The sequence below is a fragment of the Ipomoea nil genome, unplaced genomic scaffold (assembly GCF_001879475.1).
Source record: "Ipomoea nil cultivar Tokyo-kokei standard unplaced genomic scaffold, Asagao_1.1 scaffold0164, whole genome shotgun sequence".
In the NCBI taxonomy this organism is placed as follows: domain Eukaryota; kingdom Viridiplantae; phylum Streptophyta; class Magnoliopsida; order Solanales; family Convolvulaceae; genus Ipomoea; species Ipomoea nil.
In genome coordinates this window covers 1,490,946-1,512,810 of record NW_017616592.1, presented here as the reverse complement: position 1 = coordinate 1,512,810, position 21,865 = coordinate 1,490,946, and the positions used below count along the sequence as shown (strand labels likewise).

The 21,865-nt window shown below is 36.0% G+C and overlaps 2 protein-coding genes across 7 annotated transcripts; one reads left to right on the top strand and one right to left on the bottom strand.

Annotated features, from left to right (window-relative positions):
- Positions 1-1,800: 1,800 nt before the first annotated feature.
- Positions 1,801-6,385, top strand: LOC109175068. Of its 6 annotated transcripts, XM_019324358.1 has the most exons (6): positions 1,801-2,258; positions 2,383-2,495; positions 2,811-4,728; positions 4,931-5,032; positions 5,690-5,726; positions 5,757-6,385. In XM_019324358.1, exons 3-6 carry the CDS (start codon positions 2,986-2,988, stop codon positions 6,254-6,256), a joined length of 2,382 nt encoding a protein of 793 aa, XP_019179903.1. In that variant the 5' UTR covers positions 1,801-2,258; positions 2,383-2,495; positions 2,811-2,985; the 3' UTR covers positions 6,257-6,385. The 6 variants fall into 6 exon arrangements, with proteins under 6 accessions (XP_019179903.1, XP_019179895.1, XP_019179877.1 ...); XM_019324350.1 differs by having other exon boundaries at positions 5,690-6,385; XM_019324332.1 differs by having other exon boundaries at positions 4,931-5,069; positions 5,691-6,385.
- A 12,329-nt stretch (positions 6,386-18,714) lies between these two features.
- Positions 18,715-21,563, bottom strand: LOC109175061 (chloroplast processing peptidase). Its single transcript, XM_019324323.1, has 5 exons — positions 20,974-21,563; positions 20,170-20,307; positions 19,501-19,587; positions 19,281-19,348; positions 18,715-19,191 (listed from the first exon to the last, which is right to left on the bottom strand). Exons 1-5 carry the CDS (start codon positions 21,460-21,462, stop codon positions 19,035-19,037), a joined length of 939 nt encoding a protein of 312 aa, XP_019179868.1. The 5' UTR covers positions 21,463-21,563; the 3' UTR covers positions 18,715-19,034.
- Between the last annotated feature and the right edge of the window lie 302 nt (positions 21,564-21,865).

Below are 21,865 nucleotides of genomic sequence, written 5' to 3'. Positions count from 1 at the left end.
AACATCATTAGAAGTAGTTATGCATTGATTAGTCTTTTTAATTGAAAGTATTCAACCTTTGTACTTATAATGCAATGAGTGCGGTTTGTCTATAAAAAAATATCTTGAATTTTAAAAATTGTTTTGAGAACCTGTTTAAATGGAGTTTGATAATAGTTCAATTTTGAATAATGAATCACATTGCACCATACCAAATGAGATTTGCAAAGATAAAATTATGATTTTCCTATAAATTGTGCAATACATCTAGTGTCTATAACACATAGCCTACTATACATGGACGAAAGTGTGTTTAGGAACAAGACAAAGTAAACCTACCAAATCCTATTTTTATCTCCTCCAATCTAATCATCGTTGTATATTACCCCTATGATACTTCGGACCAGGGCCGTATTTTAAGTTTTGGTGGCCCTGTTCTAGTAAATAAATGTGGCCCTACCAAAATCATAATTTTTAAAACTAATACATGCAAGTTTCGAACCTTTGACCTCCAAGTTAAATTACAATAAATACACATTCTTACCATCTCTTCATAAAACCTTTAAAGTTTAATTGAAAACTTTTTAATTTTTATTTTTAAACTAGCTAGGTAAAAATTAAATATTGAACCTCTAAATTTTGGGGCCCCTCTAAAATTAGGGGCCCTGTGCGGTAGCCCAGCTTGCACAGCCTAAAATCCGGCCCTGCTTCGGACAAATATTAACATTAATTAACTCTTTAAATCTAGGCTTATCTAATTGTGCAACTAAAGTTGTTACAATGTGCATACAATAAAAATATTGCGCATTTAAAAAAAATAATAAAAAAAAGTGGTTGGCAATTTTATAAGTCAAAGGGTTTAACTAAATTACAAAATCCTTTATATTATAAAATTGCCAAATCGATAAATATTTTTAGTATAAAAAAGTGAATTATTTTCTCAAACAAAAATATATACCTTAGACTTAGAGCATTTGTTTAATTTGTTCTTAACCTTTCTATTATAAATATATGTAACTTTGAATCGAATTTTTATTACCACGTCAAAAATTTAAAGCTAGTTAATAGCGAATGAACAACTTTATTTATACACTTGCATGGTAGTTAATGTTACGTTTCAATGACAAGATCTTGACATTAACCCTTCAAACATCTGTCTGGCCAATTAGGGATGCAAATGAGTCAAGCCGTTCACAGCTTGATTCAACTTTGATCAAATTTGAATTCAAGCCAACTCATTAAATAGTGTCCTTCCCCAACACACACACACATATAGTTTGAACTTTAATTTAACTCAATTCGAACCAATAGAACAAAGTCAATTGTTATACAGTGAACCATGGTCAACAGTGCTATGTGGACCATAATCGTCAAATGAAATTGTAATAGAATTAAAATGATACTTTAGTGTTGCTATAATGAAACTAGTGTGTGGAAAATGAAACTAAGAATATTATGCCTTGAATGAGACGATTTACTGGGTGAAGCATGATTCTTGTATCAAATAAGTAACGGGTTTGATTCTTGAATTAATTAACTCTACCACATGTTAAAACCAGACCTAGATTTGAGATCCACTCGTTTGCATCTCTACGGGAGTTCTTTTTAACTTGTGGTAAAGTTAATTAATTCAAGAATCAAACCCGTTACTTATTTGATACAAGAATCATGCTTCACCCACTAAATCGTCCCATTCAGGGCATATTATTATTATTATTATTATTATTATTATTAATTGCATAGTATTCAATTTAGACATTAGGAAGGGTTTACGTTTACCGCCTGACTCGTGAAGCAATTTATTAAGGTATCCAAGAGAATAAGCTCCCAGATTGGACCAAGGAGCTTAAAAAGGGTGGAATATTTAATGATTTCACGGGCATTTTCACGGCAATTTCTCCCTCATTGTACAACTGTGCACACAGGGAGTGTGTTCTGTGTGTGTAATCTGTGATCCGACCTTCCCTCGTCAAAGCTTCCGACAGATTTTTGCCTTTTCCCACATAAGACAAACCATAATTTCTGTAACAACCACCCACATTTTTTTTGTTCATTAATTCCCTCATTATATTACAGCACTGGATTATATTAGTGAAAAAAAGCCAAAAAGAAAAGCTAAACAAAGGGGCCAAAAGTCTTAGTTCTTGAAATCATGGAGATATTGTAGTGGATGGAGAATAGAAAGTCAAGATTCACATGCTAGTTTGGATTTGTATATAGTATATATTCGTTTGGGATGGATCTGAGGTTTCCGAGTCAAAGATAGAGCTGCAATGCAGGTGAGAATTAAAGTGAGGCACTAAAATGCTACAAACGTTGTTGGTCTTTTTCTTAATTTCTTCTACTTGGTGAGCAGAAAGTGTGTGTTTTACCAGATTTTGATTTGGGTTTCCTTGTCTGTAGATTCTTTAGCCCTTTTTTCATCCATTTGCATTTGAGGTAGTATGAAAGGAGGAGAATTGGGTTGATCAAAGATTCTGTTTTTATCCATCAGGAGCCAAAAAAGAGTGTGTCAGGTACTTGATTCATCCAGTGATTGTTGTTTTTGAAGAACATTTCTTGTTTCTTGATTCACAAATGATTCTGGGTTTGTCTGTCTCAAGCTTTTTGTCTGTAGATCCATTAAAGCTTTGGATTTCACCATTATTGCTCTCTTCAATCTTTCTAATAATGTTCTTGAGTTCCTGTTTGTGTTTGTTTAAATGAAAGCTGGTTACTAAATTCTTTGAATCTTTCAAAAGCACTGATGTATATGGAAATTTTGAAGTATATATATATTTTTTTCTTTTTTTGGAAGGTGGCTAATTTGTTATTTTTCTTTATGCTTTCAGTATTTTAAAGCTGAAGATTGAAAAAGAGCTGTGTTTTGTGTCTACATCATCATATCAAGCTTTTGACAGCTTGGCTGAGATATATATATATGTGTTGAGGTGAATCCACTGGGCAGAATTTGAATAAGCCTTTGAATGTTTCTATGAAATTTGTGTGATAGAAATAGTACAGAATATGCCACAAGACAGGCCGAGATCTGTGTTATACAGATCATTTCTGACGTGTGATGATCCTAGGGGTGTAGTTGAATGCAATAGGATTAGGAGGTCCAAGACCGAGCTCCCGAAGATGGTGGATGATGATAAGCTTGTAAAACGAGGAGTTCGTGAAGGTATGAGTGTGAAGAAAGAACGCGAAGAAAGGGTGTGCCAAGGGTCTGCAGATGAGTTAAACGCCTCGTGTTCTGTCCAGCTCATGGAGGTATCGAGAGGAGCTCAGAAGCTGAGTCGAGTGATTGAGTCGTGGTCGAAGGGAGGTGGGTTAGACGGGAAGTCGAAGGAGGTTGCTAAGGACTTGTTGAAAGGAGCTCTCGATTTGCAGGAGTCTCTTGAAATGCTCGAGAAGTTGCACGAGGCCTCGGAGTTTATGGCAAAGAACAAGCCAAGAAAAGAGAGGAGTGGGAAAGGCGAGTTGAGAAGCTCGGGTGTTGAAAGGACTAAATCTGAACGAATTGTAGGGGATCAAAAGTACAAAATGGAGTTCCACAAACCGAGACATTCTATTGATGGAGGGGCGTCTTGGGATTGTTACGATGAGCTAAGGGAGGTGATAAGGGACAGCTTTGCTAGACAGAACTTGTTGCCAGAAAAGGCGAGTTATGGAAGTAGAGAACTCGACTTTTCTCCAGACCTCCCATCCACTAGCTCGAGCCAATCCTCTTATGAAAAGCGTTGTTTCGATAGAAGACAATTGCTTTCATCTCCCGATCTCCCCTCTACTAGCTCGAGCCAATCGTCCGTGTTTCAACCCCACGAGTTTTCTTCTTTTGGCACCTCTCTCCCAAAGGCTCAACCGTTGAAACCAAAAGCACCGAATTTGATTGCAAAGCTGATGGGTCTCGAGGAAATCCCTTCACAGCCCCATCAGTTCACTTCCCAGAAACAGATGGAGAAAGACAGGCTTTCCAATCAGACGAGACCTGCATTCGAAATCGATTTGCCAAAGGCAAAGAAACCCCCTATTGAGAACATGGATACAAAGCAAAGAACTCTAGAAGAAATTATCGGGGCTATGCAATTCAAGGGGCTACTAAAAAGCTCCCCTTTTTACGAATCAAAGCATGGAATCCATCAGCCCGTTGTCTCAGATTTGGAAAACGAAGTTGATCAATATTGTGAACCCATTGTGATCATGAAGCCCCAATATTCTGTGAACCCCAAAGATATGCCTACAAATTGGAAAAGAAAAGAATTCACAACTGAACCCACCGGACAGCCAAAAGGAGCTCCTAGTCTCGCTGTCAAGAAAAACTCGAGAGCAGAAAAAACTGAAGTGACCAATTCTACGCGTGAAGGAGGGGCTAAACTAGCAAGTTCAAATGACAGTGGGATCAGGATTACGGGAAAACTATCTTCTAATAGAACAATCAATCCTGCGAAGCCTAGGGGGCAAGAGAAGAAAGAAGTTATCGAGAAAAGGGTTGATAAGATTCAAAAGATAGCTCCTAAAACGAGGAAAGAAGAAATGAAGAATGTGAAATTTAGGGAGGCCGTTAAACCGCATGGCTTAGAGAAGGTGACCTCTGTCAAGCTTAGGAAACAGGAGACTGTGCCAAATATATCGCAAAAACAAGTTACTCAGCAAAAGAGCATGGCCTCAAATCTTACTCTAAATCATGCTGCTGTGTCTCGTAACTCCAAAAATAAGAAGCATATGAAAAAAACTGACAAGCCCGAAAGAAATTTCTCTGTACCTATTGTGAGTTCATCTTCCTACTACATTTTAAATTTCTACCATATTTTCTTCAGGGAACTTGTTTCCTATTTTCATAGTCAACCATTTTTAAAAATTATTTTTCCATATTTCTCCATTAGTGAATAGATCTTCGTCCTTAATAGCAGACCATTATTTGGATAACAGCTTTATTGTTGGTCCACACTGATGTCTAATGTTGAAGCAGGTTGAGAATCTGGGAGACAATAAAGCACAGATAAACCTTAAATCCGAGAAAGAGACTGATAAAACAGAAAATGACGATGAAGTGCCAGAAAAGCTCCATCTTGAGGAAGTGTGTGATGTTTCCCAGACTCTCATCATTGGTAAGCCGGTTTTTCCATTACTTTGCATCAATGATAAAAGTCGCCAATGTTCATCTACCTTTAGTGTGTGGTCTAAGTAATTTTTTTTTTTTTTTTTCGGGCAAGTATGCATTAGACATATAGCTTTATGAAAATTCTTGATTGGTCCAAATCACATACTCACTTTGCATATCCTTGCTAGTATACAAGTGTGGAAAAAGTCGAGTGGAAAGCTTAGTAAATAAAGCCTCCATTGGGGTTTTCCACATCTTTAATTGAATAAAAGAATTATCACCTAACCAGCTTGGTTGGCGTGAGTGGCCATGCACTCTTGTCCCTTAAGAAAGGTCGGGAGTTTGAACCCCCTCTCGTATAGAAAAATTAATCTGGCCAGTACTTTGCCCCTTAATTGGGCCGGCCCGATGCAAACGGGGATTAGTCTAAGTATGGTACGGGCTTAAAAGTGCATCCTACAGTTAGGGCCTGGTTAGGACACCTTGTGGTCTGACCAAAAAAAAAAAAAGAATGATCACCTATTGCATAGCTGTTTATCCCAATAGGTGAAATTGGATTTCCAGTAGATTTTTCTCGGAGAAATTTGTATCCACCCAATGTGATAACAATTTGCTTTGTTGGTTGCAGATGATCACAGTGAAGCTGAAAGTCTTTCTTGTGTCTCCAAGGAATGTGATCAGTATTGCATCGGTCCCAAATCAAACCTCGAAGCCGATACTATAAAGAATTTGCTTCTAAGCAGTACATCTTTCCTCAGTCATGCTGAAGAGCTTTTCGATATTTATGCATGGCAACCTGTAGAGTTGAAGCCCGATAGCTCACACAACGAAACCCCCGAGACTAAACTCTTACTGGATTGTGCAAGTGAATTACTAGAGAGCAAAAAGTTGCAGAAGAAAGCTATTAGGTCACAAGAACATATCTCGCTAGACAAGTTGGTGGGTGAAATTTGTGACGGGATAGAAACTCTGAGAAGCTACAAGGATCTTATTACTGCAACTCTTTCTGCAGACACCCTTTTTGCATTGGTCGAGAGAGATCTGCAGTGCAACGTAGCAGTTAGCGGGGCGTGGGATTTGGGTTGGAGGAAAGGGTTCACTTACGACGAAGTTGAGAATGTAGTGGCTGACATGGAGAAGCTCGTCTTAGGTGGGATTCTCGAGGATGCACTTGCAGATTTTGCATGGCAGTGACTTTGTGTACACAGATTTATGAACAGCAAATCTTAACTTCTAAGCTGTAAATAACTATACACCTACTGATACAAAGATGCATCTAAATTTCACCCCCCTTTATTTATTGATTCATTTGGAGGTGCCAAATGCCAATCTCTTTCACATATTTTTTGTTTTTTGAGTTCTATTGGCAATCTCTTTCACATATGATTGTTTATAATATGTATACTATACTATATATACCTTATATTAACGAAGAGGTTTTTGTATATTAAGTTGGTTAGGTTGTTGACTTGGTAACCACAATGTTACAAGTTCGACTTTCAGTGGGAACAACCTATTCTTGGTTTGAGTCGGTCAGTTATGACCTATGGGCAACTTAGGCCGGTTTATCTCCTTGTGGTCCTTTGTCGGCTAGGGTCACAAGGCAGGGTACCCAGTGCAGACCCTCAGGTAGTGACTACGGGTTTGTTATAGGCTAGGATCGCGTCACAGGCATAGAAACTTAGGAATACAAAATGAAGCTTTTCTGGAGTGCTTCGTCTCCCCAAATGAAGCGTTTTTGTGGAGTGCTTCTTCTCCCCCAAATGAAGCGTTTTTTGTGGAGTGCTTCTTCTCCCCCAATCTTCCATTCAATATGAAGCCCAAAATACAAATTTCCCAAATATCCCCTTCTTCAAATACATAGATACCTATTTATACACATAATAAAACTAACCACTACTCTAACTACCCCACTACCTTAAACTACTCTAACTACCTAAGGAAGTGGTCATCCCACTACTACTACTTCTACCACAATAATAATAATAATAATAATAATAATAATAATAATAATAATAATAATAATAATAATAATAATAATAATAATAATAATAATAATAAGTGCCCCATGATCATGGTTATATCAGGGTTTCTCTTGTCGCTCAAAAAAAGAAAAAAGAAAACAAAGAGACTTTTGTGTATGATGAAGAACTAAACCTTTAATGTATGCTAAACAGGCATGTATTTATGTATATTACAGGCTATACTACATTAACATCAGGGATAGAATGATTTAATGAACTTTCTGAAGAGGTATTTTGCTAGTTAGGATCACAAGGCGGGGTTTATTCCGTGCACAGGTAGTGACTACTGATTTCTCTTGTCACTCAAAAGAAATAGACTTTTGTGTATGATGAAGAACTAAACCTTAATGTCTGCTAAACAGGCATGTTTTTATGTATTAAAGGCTATACTACATTAACATCAGGGATAGAATGATTCAATGAACTTTCTGAAGAGATCCTTTGAAGATTAGAAACTAAAGACTCCCTAGTGCAAAATAAATAGAAATTTCTTAATGAATAAAGAATCAACCAAAGTTTGAACATTGTTCACAATTTCAATAAATATGATTTTCAGTTTTAAGGAATATGATATAACCTAAGGTTTGTTTGTTTAACTTATATTGGTGCTAATTTCGAACAACAATAGTGATAAGGAAGAAAAGCTAATTGAGGAAACAAAATATTTCACAGAGACGACGAAAACAATATCAGTGCAGAAAATCAAAAAAATCATTTCCATCAACTCATGCCTATAATCAAAGAGTTACAGAAAATCAATGAAATATTCAAAAGAATCATTCTCATCAACTCATGCCTATAATCAAGGAGTTAATATAGTATACAGCTTGTATCTTGCTATTTTGCCTTTTTAATTCTCATTTCTCTTTGTATGTATTTATGAAAAATACACAACAATTAAATAAAATATTAAGTTTATAAGAAGTTTTCATGGTATTAGAGACTTGAAACTTACAAGTATCAAGAGTCCAGTTCTTCCGTTTTCTTATTAATCCTTTAGGGAAGAACCCAAGCTTATATTACAATCATTTCATCAGTGTGCCAGATTTCAATCAAACTAGGCTCCAATAACTATCTCATATGGCGATCACAAATCCTTCATCTGACTCGTAGTCTCGGCATGCTTCATCATTTGGAAAAGAATGATGACAAACTTGAACGTTTGCTAAAAGATGGAATTGTGAATCCAACCTATACTTTGTGGTTAACAAATGATGTCTTCTTATTTCATGGTTGCTTGTTCACAATAAAAGAAGAAACTCAATCATCCATTGCAGAAGATGGTATTGCCTACGTTGTGTGGAGTTCTTTAGAAGAACAAATGCTGCCAATCACAATTGAAAAGGAAGATCTTTTGAAAAATATACTGATAATCATCAAGAAAGGATCACGATCCTTAGATGATTACACAAAAGAATTCAAAATTATGCATATGTTTCAATTTAGTATTAAAGTCAACTCCATGCAAGAGGTCATAAGTTTGAATTTATGTGATATCCGATAAAAATATACTATGATCCACACATTTCATGGTCACTAGACGTTGTGGTGCGCGGCCAACAACTTTTCTCATGACTCACATAATAAAAATGCATTATGCATAATTGTCACATTATGAAGTTTGATTAGTGGGATAAAATTGGGGAGTTTGCATAGTAAACTCTTTTTTAAAGTAGATTAATTCATTTGTTCTCAAAATTTTTTTTTTTTTTTTTTTTTGGGGTCCAATTCTCTGGGCAAATTATATTGTGCGACGTTGTTTCTCATTTTTGCTGCTAATTTCTAAAAAAAAAATTAAAAAATTCATGTTTCGGATGTACAAAATTGTATAATAGAATATATATAAACTCCTAATACAATACACATAATCTAACATAATACATAATACATAATACACAATACACATAAACTCTTAACAGAATACACATAAACTCTTAACAGAATACACATAAAACACAAGTGTAGAATAAAAATAAATAAATAAAAAATTATAACGGGATTGGACGGACAGAACGGTGTCTGTCGCGTCAACTCTCCATACAATTTATAAAAACGTCATTTTTGGTTAGGGCGTACAATGCATTGTACGCCCTGGTGCATGATATAATGATTGAACTTTCGGTTCACCTTTAAAACTCATCAATTAGCATAAGCGTACAAGTTGAAAACGGCAATTTATATCCTGCACCAGGGCGCGCATTGCATTGTGGGCTCTGATGCAAAACGACGTCGTTTCAGATTTTTTTTTTTTTTTAAATTTCGCTACCCTGTGTTGGCGGTTAATTTTCTTTAAAAAAAAAATCTCATGTTCAAAAATGTACATAATTTTATACTAGAATACACATAATTATATACATGAATTTACATAATTGTATAACAAAATAGACATACTTCTTTAAAAAAAGATAATACATATAATCTAACATAATACATAATATACATAAACTTTTAACATAATAAACATCAACTCTTAACATAATACACATAAATTTCCTGTTCGGATGTACATAATTGTATAAAAAAAAAATGTACATAATTGTATAAAAAAAATGTACATAATTGTATAAAAAATGTACATAATTGTATAAACAAATACACATAATTGTATAAATAAAATACACATAATTGTATAAACAAATACACATAATCACGTCAACTCCCTACATAACTTACCAAAACAACGTCATTTTGGGAGGCGCGGGGTGCACAGTGCTAGTGCACCGTGGTGTAGGGTATGGAGCGTTATGCTGCATTGCTGTGCACCATGCATGGTGCACACGGATGCAAAAATGACGTCGTTTTGACGTCGACTTTTAAAAAAAAATCCATAACTTCATAACTATACATCCAGAATTGCATAACTACACATCCATAACTTCATAACTATAAATCCAGAATTGCATAACTATACATCCATAACTTCATAACTATAAATCTAGAATTGCATGCATAACTACACATTTATAACTTCATAACTATACATCTAGAATTGCATAACTACACATCCATAACTTCATAATTATAAATCCAGAATTGCATAACTATACATCCATAACTTCATAACTACACATCCATAACTTCATAACTATACATCCAGAATTGCATAACTATACATCCATAACTTCATAACTATAAATCCAGAATTGCATAACTACACCATGCATAATTACACATCCATAAGTTCATAACTATAAATCCAGAATTGCATAACTACACATCCATAATTTCATAACTAAAAATTCAGAATGAATGAACAACATAATGTTGTTGCTAGGAATTGAAACTGGATTATTTTTAAGTGGAACGCGCGTTTTTAATCAAAACGACGTTGTTTTTGTATCCGTGTGCACCATGGTGCACATGGATGCACATCATCGTTTGCCGCAGGGTAGAACGCGCGGCATTCAGAATGGATGCACATGGATGTACATCATCGTTTGCCGCAGGGTATAACGATTGGTTGAAAACTTATTGGATCTTCTTAGTTCGAATTCTTGTTATTGGGCCTTTGAGTGCCTTTAGTAGGCCTCCAAGTTAAATTTGAACATGTCATTGGATCTGAATCTCAACAGGAGAGTTATGCCATGGATCTGGGTCCATCTTGTAAGGTGGACTTAGATCAAAATATACAATTTATATATTAAATGTTTACAATTTATGACAAATACCAGTCACCAGGGCACGCATTGCATTATGCGCCCTGATGCAAAACGATGTAGTTACAGATTTTTTTTTGTAATTTTTTTTTTGAAATTTCACTACCCTGTGTTGACGGTTATTTTTCTTTTAAAAAAAATCTCAGGTTCACAAATGTACATAATTTTATACTAGAATACACATAATTGTATACATAAATGTACATAATTGTATAACAAAATACACATACTTTTTAAAAAAAAAAAGATAATACATATAATCTAACATAATACATAATATACATAAACTTTTAACATAATAAACATCAACTCTTAACATAATATACATAAATTTCATGTTTCGGATGTACATAATTGTATAAAAAAGATGTACATGATTGTATAAAAAATGTACATAATTGTATAAACAAATACACATAATTGTATAAACACATACACATAATTTATAAACAAATACACATAATCGCGTCAAGTCCCTACATAAACAAATACACATAATTGGGAGGCGCGGGGCGCACGGTGCTATGCGCTCCGTGGTGCAGGGTATAATGATTGACAATTTACATACTGAATGTTTAAATTTGAATTGTGAACGTTCAGTATGTAAATTGTGAACATTTAGTATACAAAATTGTAAACATTCAGTAGGTAAATTATGAAACATTCAATATATAAATTGTACATTTTTGGACCCAGGTTGCAAGGTGAACCCGGGTTCACAGAATAATTTGCCAATTGGTCAACATGAACATATACATAAAACACAATCATTATTGTGTGGACCATCCTATCTAATATTGTATATTCATACATAAATAATTTACTTTTAGTATATTAAAAATATACATTGTATTCAGAAAGAACATATTATTTGAGTATTAAAAAATACGTTATTTTGTATAATGTACATTCAGTACACATAATATAATTTTAGTATATTAAAAATGTCTTTTTTGTTATAGTCCACATAGTATTGTGTGGACCATGATCCACACGATAATTTGCCCATAAAACATTGCCTTACACAACAACAATAATTTGCCCATAAAACATTGCCTTACACAACAATAACAGTTGCATTCCATATTGGAGGTCTCAGGTTCGAATTACATCCCAATTTAGAGTTGCATTCTATAAAAGAGGTCTCAGGTTCAAATTCCATCCCAATTCAGAGTTGCATTCCATAAAGAAGGTCTCAAATTCGAATTCCATCCCAATTCAGAGTTGCATTCCATAAAGGAGGTCTCAAGTTCAAATTTCATCACAATTCAGAATTGACATAATTATTAAATAGATATTACTGTTAAGTTTTGGCCTTTTCACTCGTTAGTCCCCGCGTGATGCTTGCACAATTATACACCCGGAATTGCGTATATATATATATATATATATATATATATATATATATATATATATATATATATATATATATATATATATATATATATATATATATATGTATGTATGTGTGTTTGTATATGTAAAGAGAAGAAAAAGGAGGAGGAGAAGAACACCAAGTTATAGTATAACCATCATGTAAGTGTGTCCCTTTCATTCATCTTCACTCACTTTATATAGTGGTCATATACAACCTTTCAAGTACACAACATCAATACATGATTAAATGATAAGCAAATGAAAGGTCTAAATAGTTTAATGGCCATAAATATAAATATTTACAACACTCCCCCTTGGCCATTAAATAATTATACTCATGCCTCGTTAAAAACCTCGCTAGAAAATCCCTGTGGGAAAAACCTAGTCGAGGAAAAGAGTACATGTAGTATCAATCATGTGTTGCATCGGTTGCCTCGTTAAAAACCTTAGCCTAAGAAAAACCCAGTGGGAAAAAAAAACTTAGCTAAGGGAAAAAGAGTACAACCATAAGCCTTCTGGGCATCATCTTCAGGATTTAAAAGTCTCCTAGACCGAGTTTATCGCTCCCCCTGAAGACAACAGTCTTCCTAGACTCCGCATCCCAATTTTATAAACATACTTCTCAAAAGTGGATGTAGGCAGGGACTTAGTGAACAAATCTGCCAGATTTTCACTAGAGCGAACCTTTTCAATGAGTATTTCACCACTCTTCTGGAGTTCATGTGGGTAAAAGAACTTAGGAGCAATATGTTTAGTAAGACCTCCTTTAACGTACCCATTACTCATCTGTGCAACACATGCCGCATTGTCCTCATATAGGACAGTCGGGGAATCAACATTGCTCATTGTTCCGCATGAGCGATGAATATGTTGTATCAGTGATCTCAACCATACGCATTCGCGTGCGGTTTCATATAAAGCAATTATCTCCGAGTGATTAGATGAGGTAGCAACTAAGGTCTGTTTAATGGACCTCCAAGATATAGCTGTACCTCTACAAAGAAAAACATAACCAGTTTGCGATTTAGCAGTATGAGGGTCAGACATATAACCAGCGTCTGAATACCCTTTCAAAGTAATGTCCTGGTTGTTTTCAAAATAAAGACCAAGGTCTTTTGTCCCTTGGAGATATCTAAAGATATGCTTTATTCCACTCAAATGTCTTCTGGTCGGAGATGCACTAAATCTAGCAAGTAAATTCACTGAAAAGGCAATATAAGGCCTTGTGCAATTAGCCAGGTAAAGCAAGGCTCCAATAGCACTTAGGTAAGGAACTTCAGGTCCTAGAACCTCCTCATTATCCTCTTTAGGTCTAAATGGGTCCTTTTCCGCTTCAAGGGATCGGACCACCATTGGGGTGCTAAGGGGATGAGATTTATCCATATAGAATTTCTCCAATAATTTATTAATGTAGTTGGCTTGGTGAATGAAAATTCCATTTGGAAGATGCTCGATCTGCAGGCCGAGGCAGAACTTGGTTTTTCCCAAGTCTTTCATTTCAAATTCTGCTTTTAAGCATGAACATGCTTCTATAAGGTCTTCCTTTGTTCCAATAATGTTCATGTCATCGACATAGACAGATATAATGCAGAAGCCATTAGATGACTTCTTAATGAATATACAAGGGCAAATATCATTTTTAACATATCCCTTCTTCAGGAGGAATTCACTCAGATGGTTATACCACATTCTACCAGATTGCTTCAAGCCATATAATGACCTTTGAAGTTTGATGCTATACATGTTTCGATCTTTATCCCTCATATTGGAATTTTGAATACCCTCGGGTATTTTCATGTATATATCAGCATCTAGTGACCCATAAAGGTAAGCTGTCACTGATGGACAATTTAAATAATAAGTCCTCGCAAGTGCACGAGTCTCTGTAGTAGTAGTGTGCTTTCGCAAGAGTCGATCCCACAGGGAATTGATACGAAGCAATTTAATAACTAAACTTAAAAGAAAAAATTGAATGAAATGTTCTGAAGCACTCAAAATGTGATAAGCTTAATATCAATAAAAAAAACTAAAGCAATGCAATTTAGTAAACCAAGAAAAGAATTGAGCAACTAAAAACCAGACAAATAAGATCGCAAATAACTCAGCAGCTAATAAGAAAACGAGACTCTAAGAACATGAATAAAATCGGTCAAAGTTTAACACGATTAATCTTATAAAAAGAATAAAACTTAATTCGTTGGCAATATAAGAATCAAACTACTGCAAAATCAATTAACTAGCAATGCATTTTAAAATTAACAAGAAACACCATACAATATCATCCTTTCACCAAGAACCTAATATCAAAATAGATTAATAACAAGGGAAAAATAAAGTGGAAGAAAGAAATGGCAGTATGAGATGTTGTGCTCAGAATTGCAGATTAACAAAATTATCTAAACTAATGAAGCAACAATTAAGTAAATAACTCCTAAACACACTTAGCAATGACTAATCACAAAGAAAATCTTCCAAACACTAATTACGAAGTAAATGAATTAATGATATTAGAAGGAGTAAGGAGAATGGAGATTGCCGCGTGAATATTGCTTGTTGCTGCCCAGACCACCAATTTGTTGCCGCCAGGAGAAATTGCAGCCGCGACCGGAAGAGAATTTGCTGATCAGAATTCGCCGACCACCGAACCAGAATTACTGTCCGCCAAATATTCGTACGACCGAACACTGGAAATCACCTCCGACCGGAATTGGTCCGGAGTGAACTTGATGATCGACCTTGATGTCTTTGCTCCTTATTTATAATGCTGGAGCTTCATGTCTTGAGCTTGTCAATCCGATCTCCAATCTCCAAAGGCCAGATTTGTTGAAGATTGCCAGTCGAAGCTTTGATCTCGCGTTGGAAGACCGATTCGCGATCCACCTAATTCGCCCATCACCGCTGGTATACCTTCTTGACTTACAAAATTTATTTAATGGCTAATAATAATAATAATAATAATAATAATAATAATAATAATAATAATCAACTTATTAGAAACCATATATAACTAATCCACCTTTATTAAACTCCTGTTGATCATGTACTACTAAAATTAATAATATTATTATTAAATTAGGATCAAGGAATTATTGGACTGACAAAAATCAAATAATAAAATAAATTTAATAAGTAAAACAATCTAAAATTGAATAATATTAACAAAGCTACTAATCACAATAATAAATAAAATAGATATAAAATTAATCAATTATTGTAAATTAACTATAGAAATATCATTAAAAATAACACTAAAAATAATGTTTATCAGTCACTACATCCATCAACTACATATCTAATTTCATACTTACTGCCAATGATATTAAATAGCGGAATGAGATGCCATCAATAACAGGAGAGTATGTTTGATCAAAATCAATTCCGGGTCTCTGCGTGAACCCCTGAGCTACCAATCTCGCTTTATATCTAACCACCTCATTGTTTTCATTCCTCTTCCGTACGAATACCCACCTGGATCCTACTGGGATCATATCTTTTGGGGTAAGTACGGTGGGACCAAAAACTTTTCTTTGATTAAGCGAGTTGAGCTCTGCCTCAATTGCCTGTTTCCACTTCAACCAGTCAGAGCGCTTCCGGCACTCGGTTATTGACTTTGGTTCTGGATCCAGATTATTTTGTGGAATATTACAGGCAACTGCATAGGCAAAAGTGTCGTCGACGACTATTAAATCTCTGTTATATGTTTCTCCTGTATCAACAAAATTTATGGTCGTTTCTATATTGACATCAACCAGATCATCGTCATTTCCCAAAATATTTTGATCTGGATGTTCCGCATTCCCAGTGTTCGTATTATTTAGAGCACGTGCAGGTTCACTGGGTTCTCCGTCTTCGGGACGGTCGTCTTCAGGACGGTTAACATTTTTCTGGAGTGACTGAGATATTTTACCAATTCTCGTCTTCCGTGGATTTAAATCTTTTGCACCAAGTGGTCTCCCGCGCTTCTGGCGATGGGAGTGTCAGTGTGCATACTTGGTCCCACGGGGACTTCAACTCTCGAAGGAGCATTCACAGCAGGGATATGGGACCTAGTCACTCCTCTGTTATCAGTAAAAGCATCTGGCAGGTTATTTGCTAAATTTTGCAAATTAATAATTTTCTGAACTTCTAGTTCAGTTTGACTAGTACGTGGGTCTAGATACTGAAGATCCTTTTCATCCCATGAGATTTCTCGACATTTCGTTAAATAAGGTCTTTTATCTCCCCCTAATACCGGGAAATGATCTTCATCAAAAATGCAGTCAGCGTACCTCGCGGTAAACTGATCTCCTGTCATGGGCTCTAGGTATTTAATGATGAAAGGAGATTCATAACCAACATATATACCTAGTTTTCGTTGCGGGCCCATGGAGGTACGATTTGTAGGTGGTATGGGGGTATAAATTGCACACCCAAATACACGCAGATGGGAAATGTTGGGTTCTACGCCACGTAGTAGTTGCAAGGGGGAATAATCATGATATGCACTAGGTCGGATTTGAATTAAAGCTGCAGCATGTAATACTGCGTGTCCCCAACATGAGACTGGTAAACCAGACTTCTGCAGTAATGGTCTAGCGATTAATTTAATACGCTTAATCAGAGACTCAACCAAGCCATTCTGAGTATGGACATAAGGTACAGGATGCTCCACTTTGATGCCCAAGGCTATACAATAATCATTGAAAGCCGTTGATGTGAATTCTCCAGCATTATCCATTCTTATTGATTTAATGGGATAATCTGGGAATTGGGCATTCAACTCAATAATTTTCGCAACAAATTTAGCGAAAGCTTTGTTCCTCGTGGACAGTAGACTAACATGAGTCCAACGAGTGGAAGCATCAATAAGGACCATAAAATATCTAAATGGTCCAGAAGGTGGACTAATAGGTCCACAAATGTCGCTCTGCAATCTCTGCAGAAATATAGGCGATTCATGTCCAACCTTAGTATGCGACGAGCGTACAATATATTTACCTTTCGCACAAGCCACACATGTAAACATATTTGGCGAAAGTACCTGAGATCTAGACAGGTTATGTCCAGCAAAATTAGATATGATCCGGCCCATCATATTCTGCCCAGGATGACCCAGACGGTCATGCCACATTTGAAAAGAATGTGGATTTTTTAGTTTCATGGTAAGTGCCACAAATGAATCATTGGGTTGTATATAGGTATAATATAACCCAGAGGATAAAGAGGCAAGTTCCTCAACCTCCCGCTTTTGACCAGTGATCAACTGAGTCATGGTCAAGAACTCCTCTTTGTTCTTAGTCTTGGTTTCAATATGGAAACCATTTGAACGAATATCCTTGAAACTCAGCAAGGTTCGTTTAGATTGAGGGTACAACAAAGCATTTTCAATTAGTAGCTTTGTACCCTTAGGGAGGATGATGGATGCTCTTCCGGAGCCCACTATTTGTACCTGATCATTAGAAATGGTAGTAATATTACTACTTGATTTGTTTAAGGTACGAAAAAACCTCATATCCGTTAGGATAGTATGCGTGGTTGCACTATCCACCAAACACAATGTTGGTTCATGCTCCATTGTGCGAACAACAACTTTGTAATGTTGTAAGATCTTCGGGGTTACTTCTCGAACAGTGGTTGTTTGTTACTAATTAACCAATGCCTTGGTACAAAAAATAGCATGTGAAGGTTAAAAAAAGAGGTGAACCATTCATCATGATAAAATAGAAAACATAGAAATCAAGTCATAAAACGATATGAAAAAAAAAACATAAGTTCATAATCCAAAAATAACGATACGAAAAATAGGTTCATAAACCAAGAGCGTAAGACAGATCATTCTTGATCACCAAAGTCTTCAAGCTCATATTTTAAAAGATCATCATCATCATTCATCACTACATTTGCTTCAGGCAAATCAGTGTTGGTGTGATGAGATTCCTTTCTTGACGGTTGCTTATCATTTTTCTTTTGCGTCATTTTGTAAGCTTCAACCAGATGCTTTGGTGTACGACATGTACGAGACCAGTGTCCCGTACATCCACACCGATAACATGTTTGTGACCTTGATGAACCTTGATCACTTTGTTTCTTATCTTGGGCCCGTGCTGATAACGTGTTAAGTTTTGGCCTTTTCACTCGTTAGTCGCCGCGTGATGCTTGCACAATTATACACCCGGAATTGCGTATATATATATATATATATATATATATATATATATGTGTGTGTTTGTATACGTAAAGAGAAGAAAAAGGAGGAGGAGAAGAACACCAAGTTATAGTATAACCATCATGTAAGTGTGTCCCTTTCATTCATCTTCACTCACTTTATATAGTGGTCATATACAACCTTTCAAGTACACAACATCAATACATGATTAAATGATAAGCAAATGAAAGGTCTAAATAGTTTAATGGCCATAAATATAAATATTTACAACAATTACAAATATGTTAGATTGTACTAAAAAAATTTAATTTTTTTTTTTAATTCTAATCGTGTCTATGTTTAACATTATCATGTTTGTGTTATTATCGTATCAATTTGTTAACAAACCATTTATATGAAATATGAATTGCCGGATCTAGTTAGAAGCCAAGGGAGTACTACTACCTCAACTATACGAATCTAACTGAATATTCTCAGATAATCAACAATCTATTCAATCTTGATGTGCATACTAGATGTTTAGTATGAACATTCAATTCAAGTAATGAGTCTGCATTCTATATAAATGTTACAGCATCCTCTGTGGTATATAAACCTTTCACAAATTATTGCATTATCATGATACACACAAGACCCAAAGATACCTAAAGATCCAAGTAACATACACCCAAAGACTACAACTTTAACCCTGTATACAGGTCTATCAAAGTTCGATCCTATTGGATGGACGAAGATTACACGTCTATAGTCAAAACTTGTCAGGGTCGGGTTTATTGGGCGGCCAAACTCGTATCTTCACCGGCCAAACTAGTAGTATCGGGCTTGTCAACAGCACAGCCTTCGGGATAAACTGTGCCGCCAATTCTTGTTGGTGGCCAATACCGTAAGACAGATCTCCCGATTATGTTCTTCGAAGGAAGTGGACCCCTGGTAGAGAAGGGAAGGAAACTGATATCTAAAGAAAGCATATCTTGACCAATATAAATAAATTAGGTGAGAAAAAACGACATTCTTACCACACGTGTGAATCGTAGCTGTTGTTCCGATTATCACCCATCACGAAAACTGAATTTTCTGGTACACGCTGCAAAGAAACACGAGAAGACATTGTAAGCATAACTGAAGGTCTAGGTTCGTTTTTAAAAGACCGTTATGGAAAGAATGGTTCTCGTTTTCCTTTTAGTTATTGGAAGCAGGGAGAATTATAGAGCTAAATTAGGGCAAAGATGAACATACAATTGGAGTCATTTCATAGTTGGGTTTCTCGAGAATAAAATCTTCGTTTCTGACAACTCCATTCACGATCAGTTTCCCTTCATGAACCTGCACTACAAAGCTCAAAGTCACAAACGATGAACTTTACATACCACTACTAAATTAGCCGTCTAAATTTTATAGGACAGTCCAGCATTACTAAACTAGGTCCGCCATTTCAAATCATATGATTTGCAATTAACATAGGCCTTGTTTGGTAACATAGTTAGCTTATCAGCCAATTTTGGCTTGTTTGACCACTATTAGCTATTTGACTTGGTTAAACAACCAATACGAGTGTTTGATTAATTAGCTTTTTGTAACAGCTTATTGCTCCAAAAAACTCAAATTCAAAAAGTTGCTCAGCGCAGCTTTTTCGATCAGCTTTTTTAGAAAGTCATTTTGCATGTAATCAGTATAGCTAACAAATAATTTACCAAACATCTTTCTACAATCAGCTAATGCTATCAACTAGTCAAACCCACTAACTGAATTAGCTAACAACTATTTACCAAACACCCCCATAGTCGTTGAAATCTAGAGTTATGAAATGAGCTTGCATTCTTGCAAGACTGTATACATTAGACAGAAGATTAAAGCCCCCCGGGTTTGTGACAGCAAATCAGGTACAGAAAGCATTTATAGTCTCACCTCGACCGTATCACCTTCCTTGGCAACAATTCGCTTGATGAAGACATCATCATCGGTGTATCCGACTTCCTGAAGCACTGGAGGACTTTTGAAGATAACGATATCATTAGGGCAGGGCTTTCTAAAATAATAAGAGACCTGAACATGACAGAGTGAGCATCAATTTCCCAGGTCGGATAATAAAACAATCAAATTAAACCCAACATTCACTCCGCTAAGTTTCTGATATTGAACATTCAAGCTTGAGAAGTGTTAAGAAAAGGACCCATACTATCAGCGAGGAAGAGCAAATATGCATTATGAATCAAATTACAGCTCCATAGACCATAATTACTTCCAAATCTCAAAATTGCAAAATCTTGTCATAACCTTCTTAGATTTGTGTATTTTTAGTTCAAGTTCAACATATAAGCTCTTGTACTTAACAAGACCGAGTACCAGAGTACCCGCACAGACAGCTCAGATGGTTCTTTAGAAGTATATTGTGGGCAAAGACACAATATCGAGCCCGCCTAATGAACCGTTGACTATCCTGTCAGGCCCGGGTGTGGGGCCGAGGGAATTTTGCCATTTGTGGGCAAGACCAATTCACAAAGTTCCTCAAGAATTAAAAGCAGAACAGCTTTAAAATGACAATTAACTTCAAACTACAGTTTCCAAAGTTACTCTCAATGACAGAAATCAACACACTCATCACACAGATGCCCATAAAACTTCCAAATTTATGAATAACAAGTGTGAAAATGAACAACTTCGTACTAAACAACATAAAAGAACATTCAAACGCAGAAGGTAAGGTATTACCTTCTCAGCCACAATCCGATCGCCAACGTCAAATGTGGGATACATAGATAAGGAAGGTATGAATCTGGGCTCAGCCACAAATGACCTGAACGCCAGAGATATAGCCAACGCGGCGAAAACCGTTTTCGCATCATCCGAGGTTAAATTCAGCCATTCTGGCAAGAACCCATCGCGCTTCTCCACCTGCCCATCATCTCCTCCACCCCCTCCGTCCCCGCCGCCGCCGCCGCCAGAGTCCACCTCATGTTTGGTCTCCTTGTCGGATTCTTGAGTCCTTTTGGAGCTGTGGGTCAGAAAGCTGTGGCTTCCAGAATTCCTATGCAGAAAATGTGTGGACTTTGGAGTGTTGGATAGGGGTTTGAAGGGGACGGATTTAGATGAAGAATTAGATAAATGAGGCAAGAAAATTGGATCTTTTGAGCAGTGGATAGAGGGAAAGTTAGGGTTTTGAATCGAAGAGAAAGGATGGGTGCAATTTAGTGTTATCATTGAATTGAATTGAACTGAGCTGAATTCAATCTAATTTTGCTCTCCCGCAAACAACAATACCACTTTAACTCTCACGGAGTATTTAACTATTTATAGCATTAATAAACAAAACCAAACAAAAGAATGTAGCTATTTGGAAATACAGGGGGGCGCTACCCGGGCCGGAAACAAAAATAAAACCAGCTAACTAGTCTCATGAACGAGACGTATACTAGTAGCGCCCAATTGGTCATTGCTCTCTGGGGAGGAGAAGAATGGAGCTATTTACTTTCTTGTAATTCTTTACAAGTTAATAGGGTGTTCGGTAAATAATTATGAAGGAAATGAATTACAATTTCATGGAAAAGGAATAAGGTGAGAATAATGTAGGAATTCAATTACACTGTTTGGTATGGAGAATAGA

Excerpts from the sequence above, each read along its gene's own strand:
- LOC109175068 (XM_019324345.1), top strand. The coding sequence starts at position 2,986 with ATGCCACAAGACAGGCCGAGATCTGTGTTATACAGATCATTTCTGACG. Across the intron at positions 4,729-4,930 it reads GAAATTTCTCTGTACCTATT|GTTGAGAATCTGGGAGACAA; the intron begins GTGAGTTCATCT and ends ATGTTGAAGCAG. Across the intron at positions 5,070-5,690 it reads TTCCCAGACTCTCATCATTG|ATGATCACAGTGAAGCTGAA; the intron begins GTAAGCCGGTTT and ends TGTTGGTTGCAG.
- LOC109175061 (XM_019324323.1), bottom strand. The coding sequence starts at position 21,462 with ATGATAACACTAAATTGCACCCATCCTTTCTCTTCGATTCAAAACCCT. Across the intron at positions 20,308-20,973 it reads ATCGGATTGTGGCTGAGAAG|GTCTCTTATTATTTTAGAAA; the intron begins GTAATACCTTAC and ends TGTCATGTTCAG. Across the intron at positions 19,192-19,280 it reads AGCTACGATTCACACGTGTG|GGGTCCACTTCCTTCGAAGA; the intron begins GTAAGAATGTCG and ends CTTCTCTACCAG.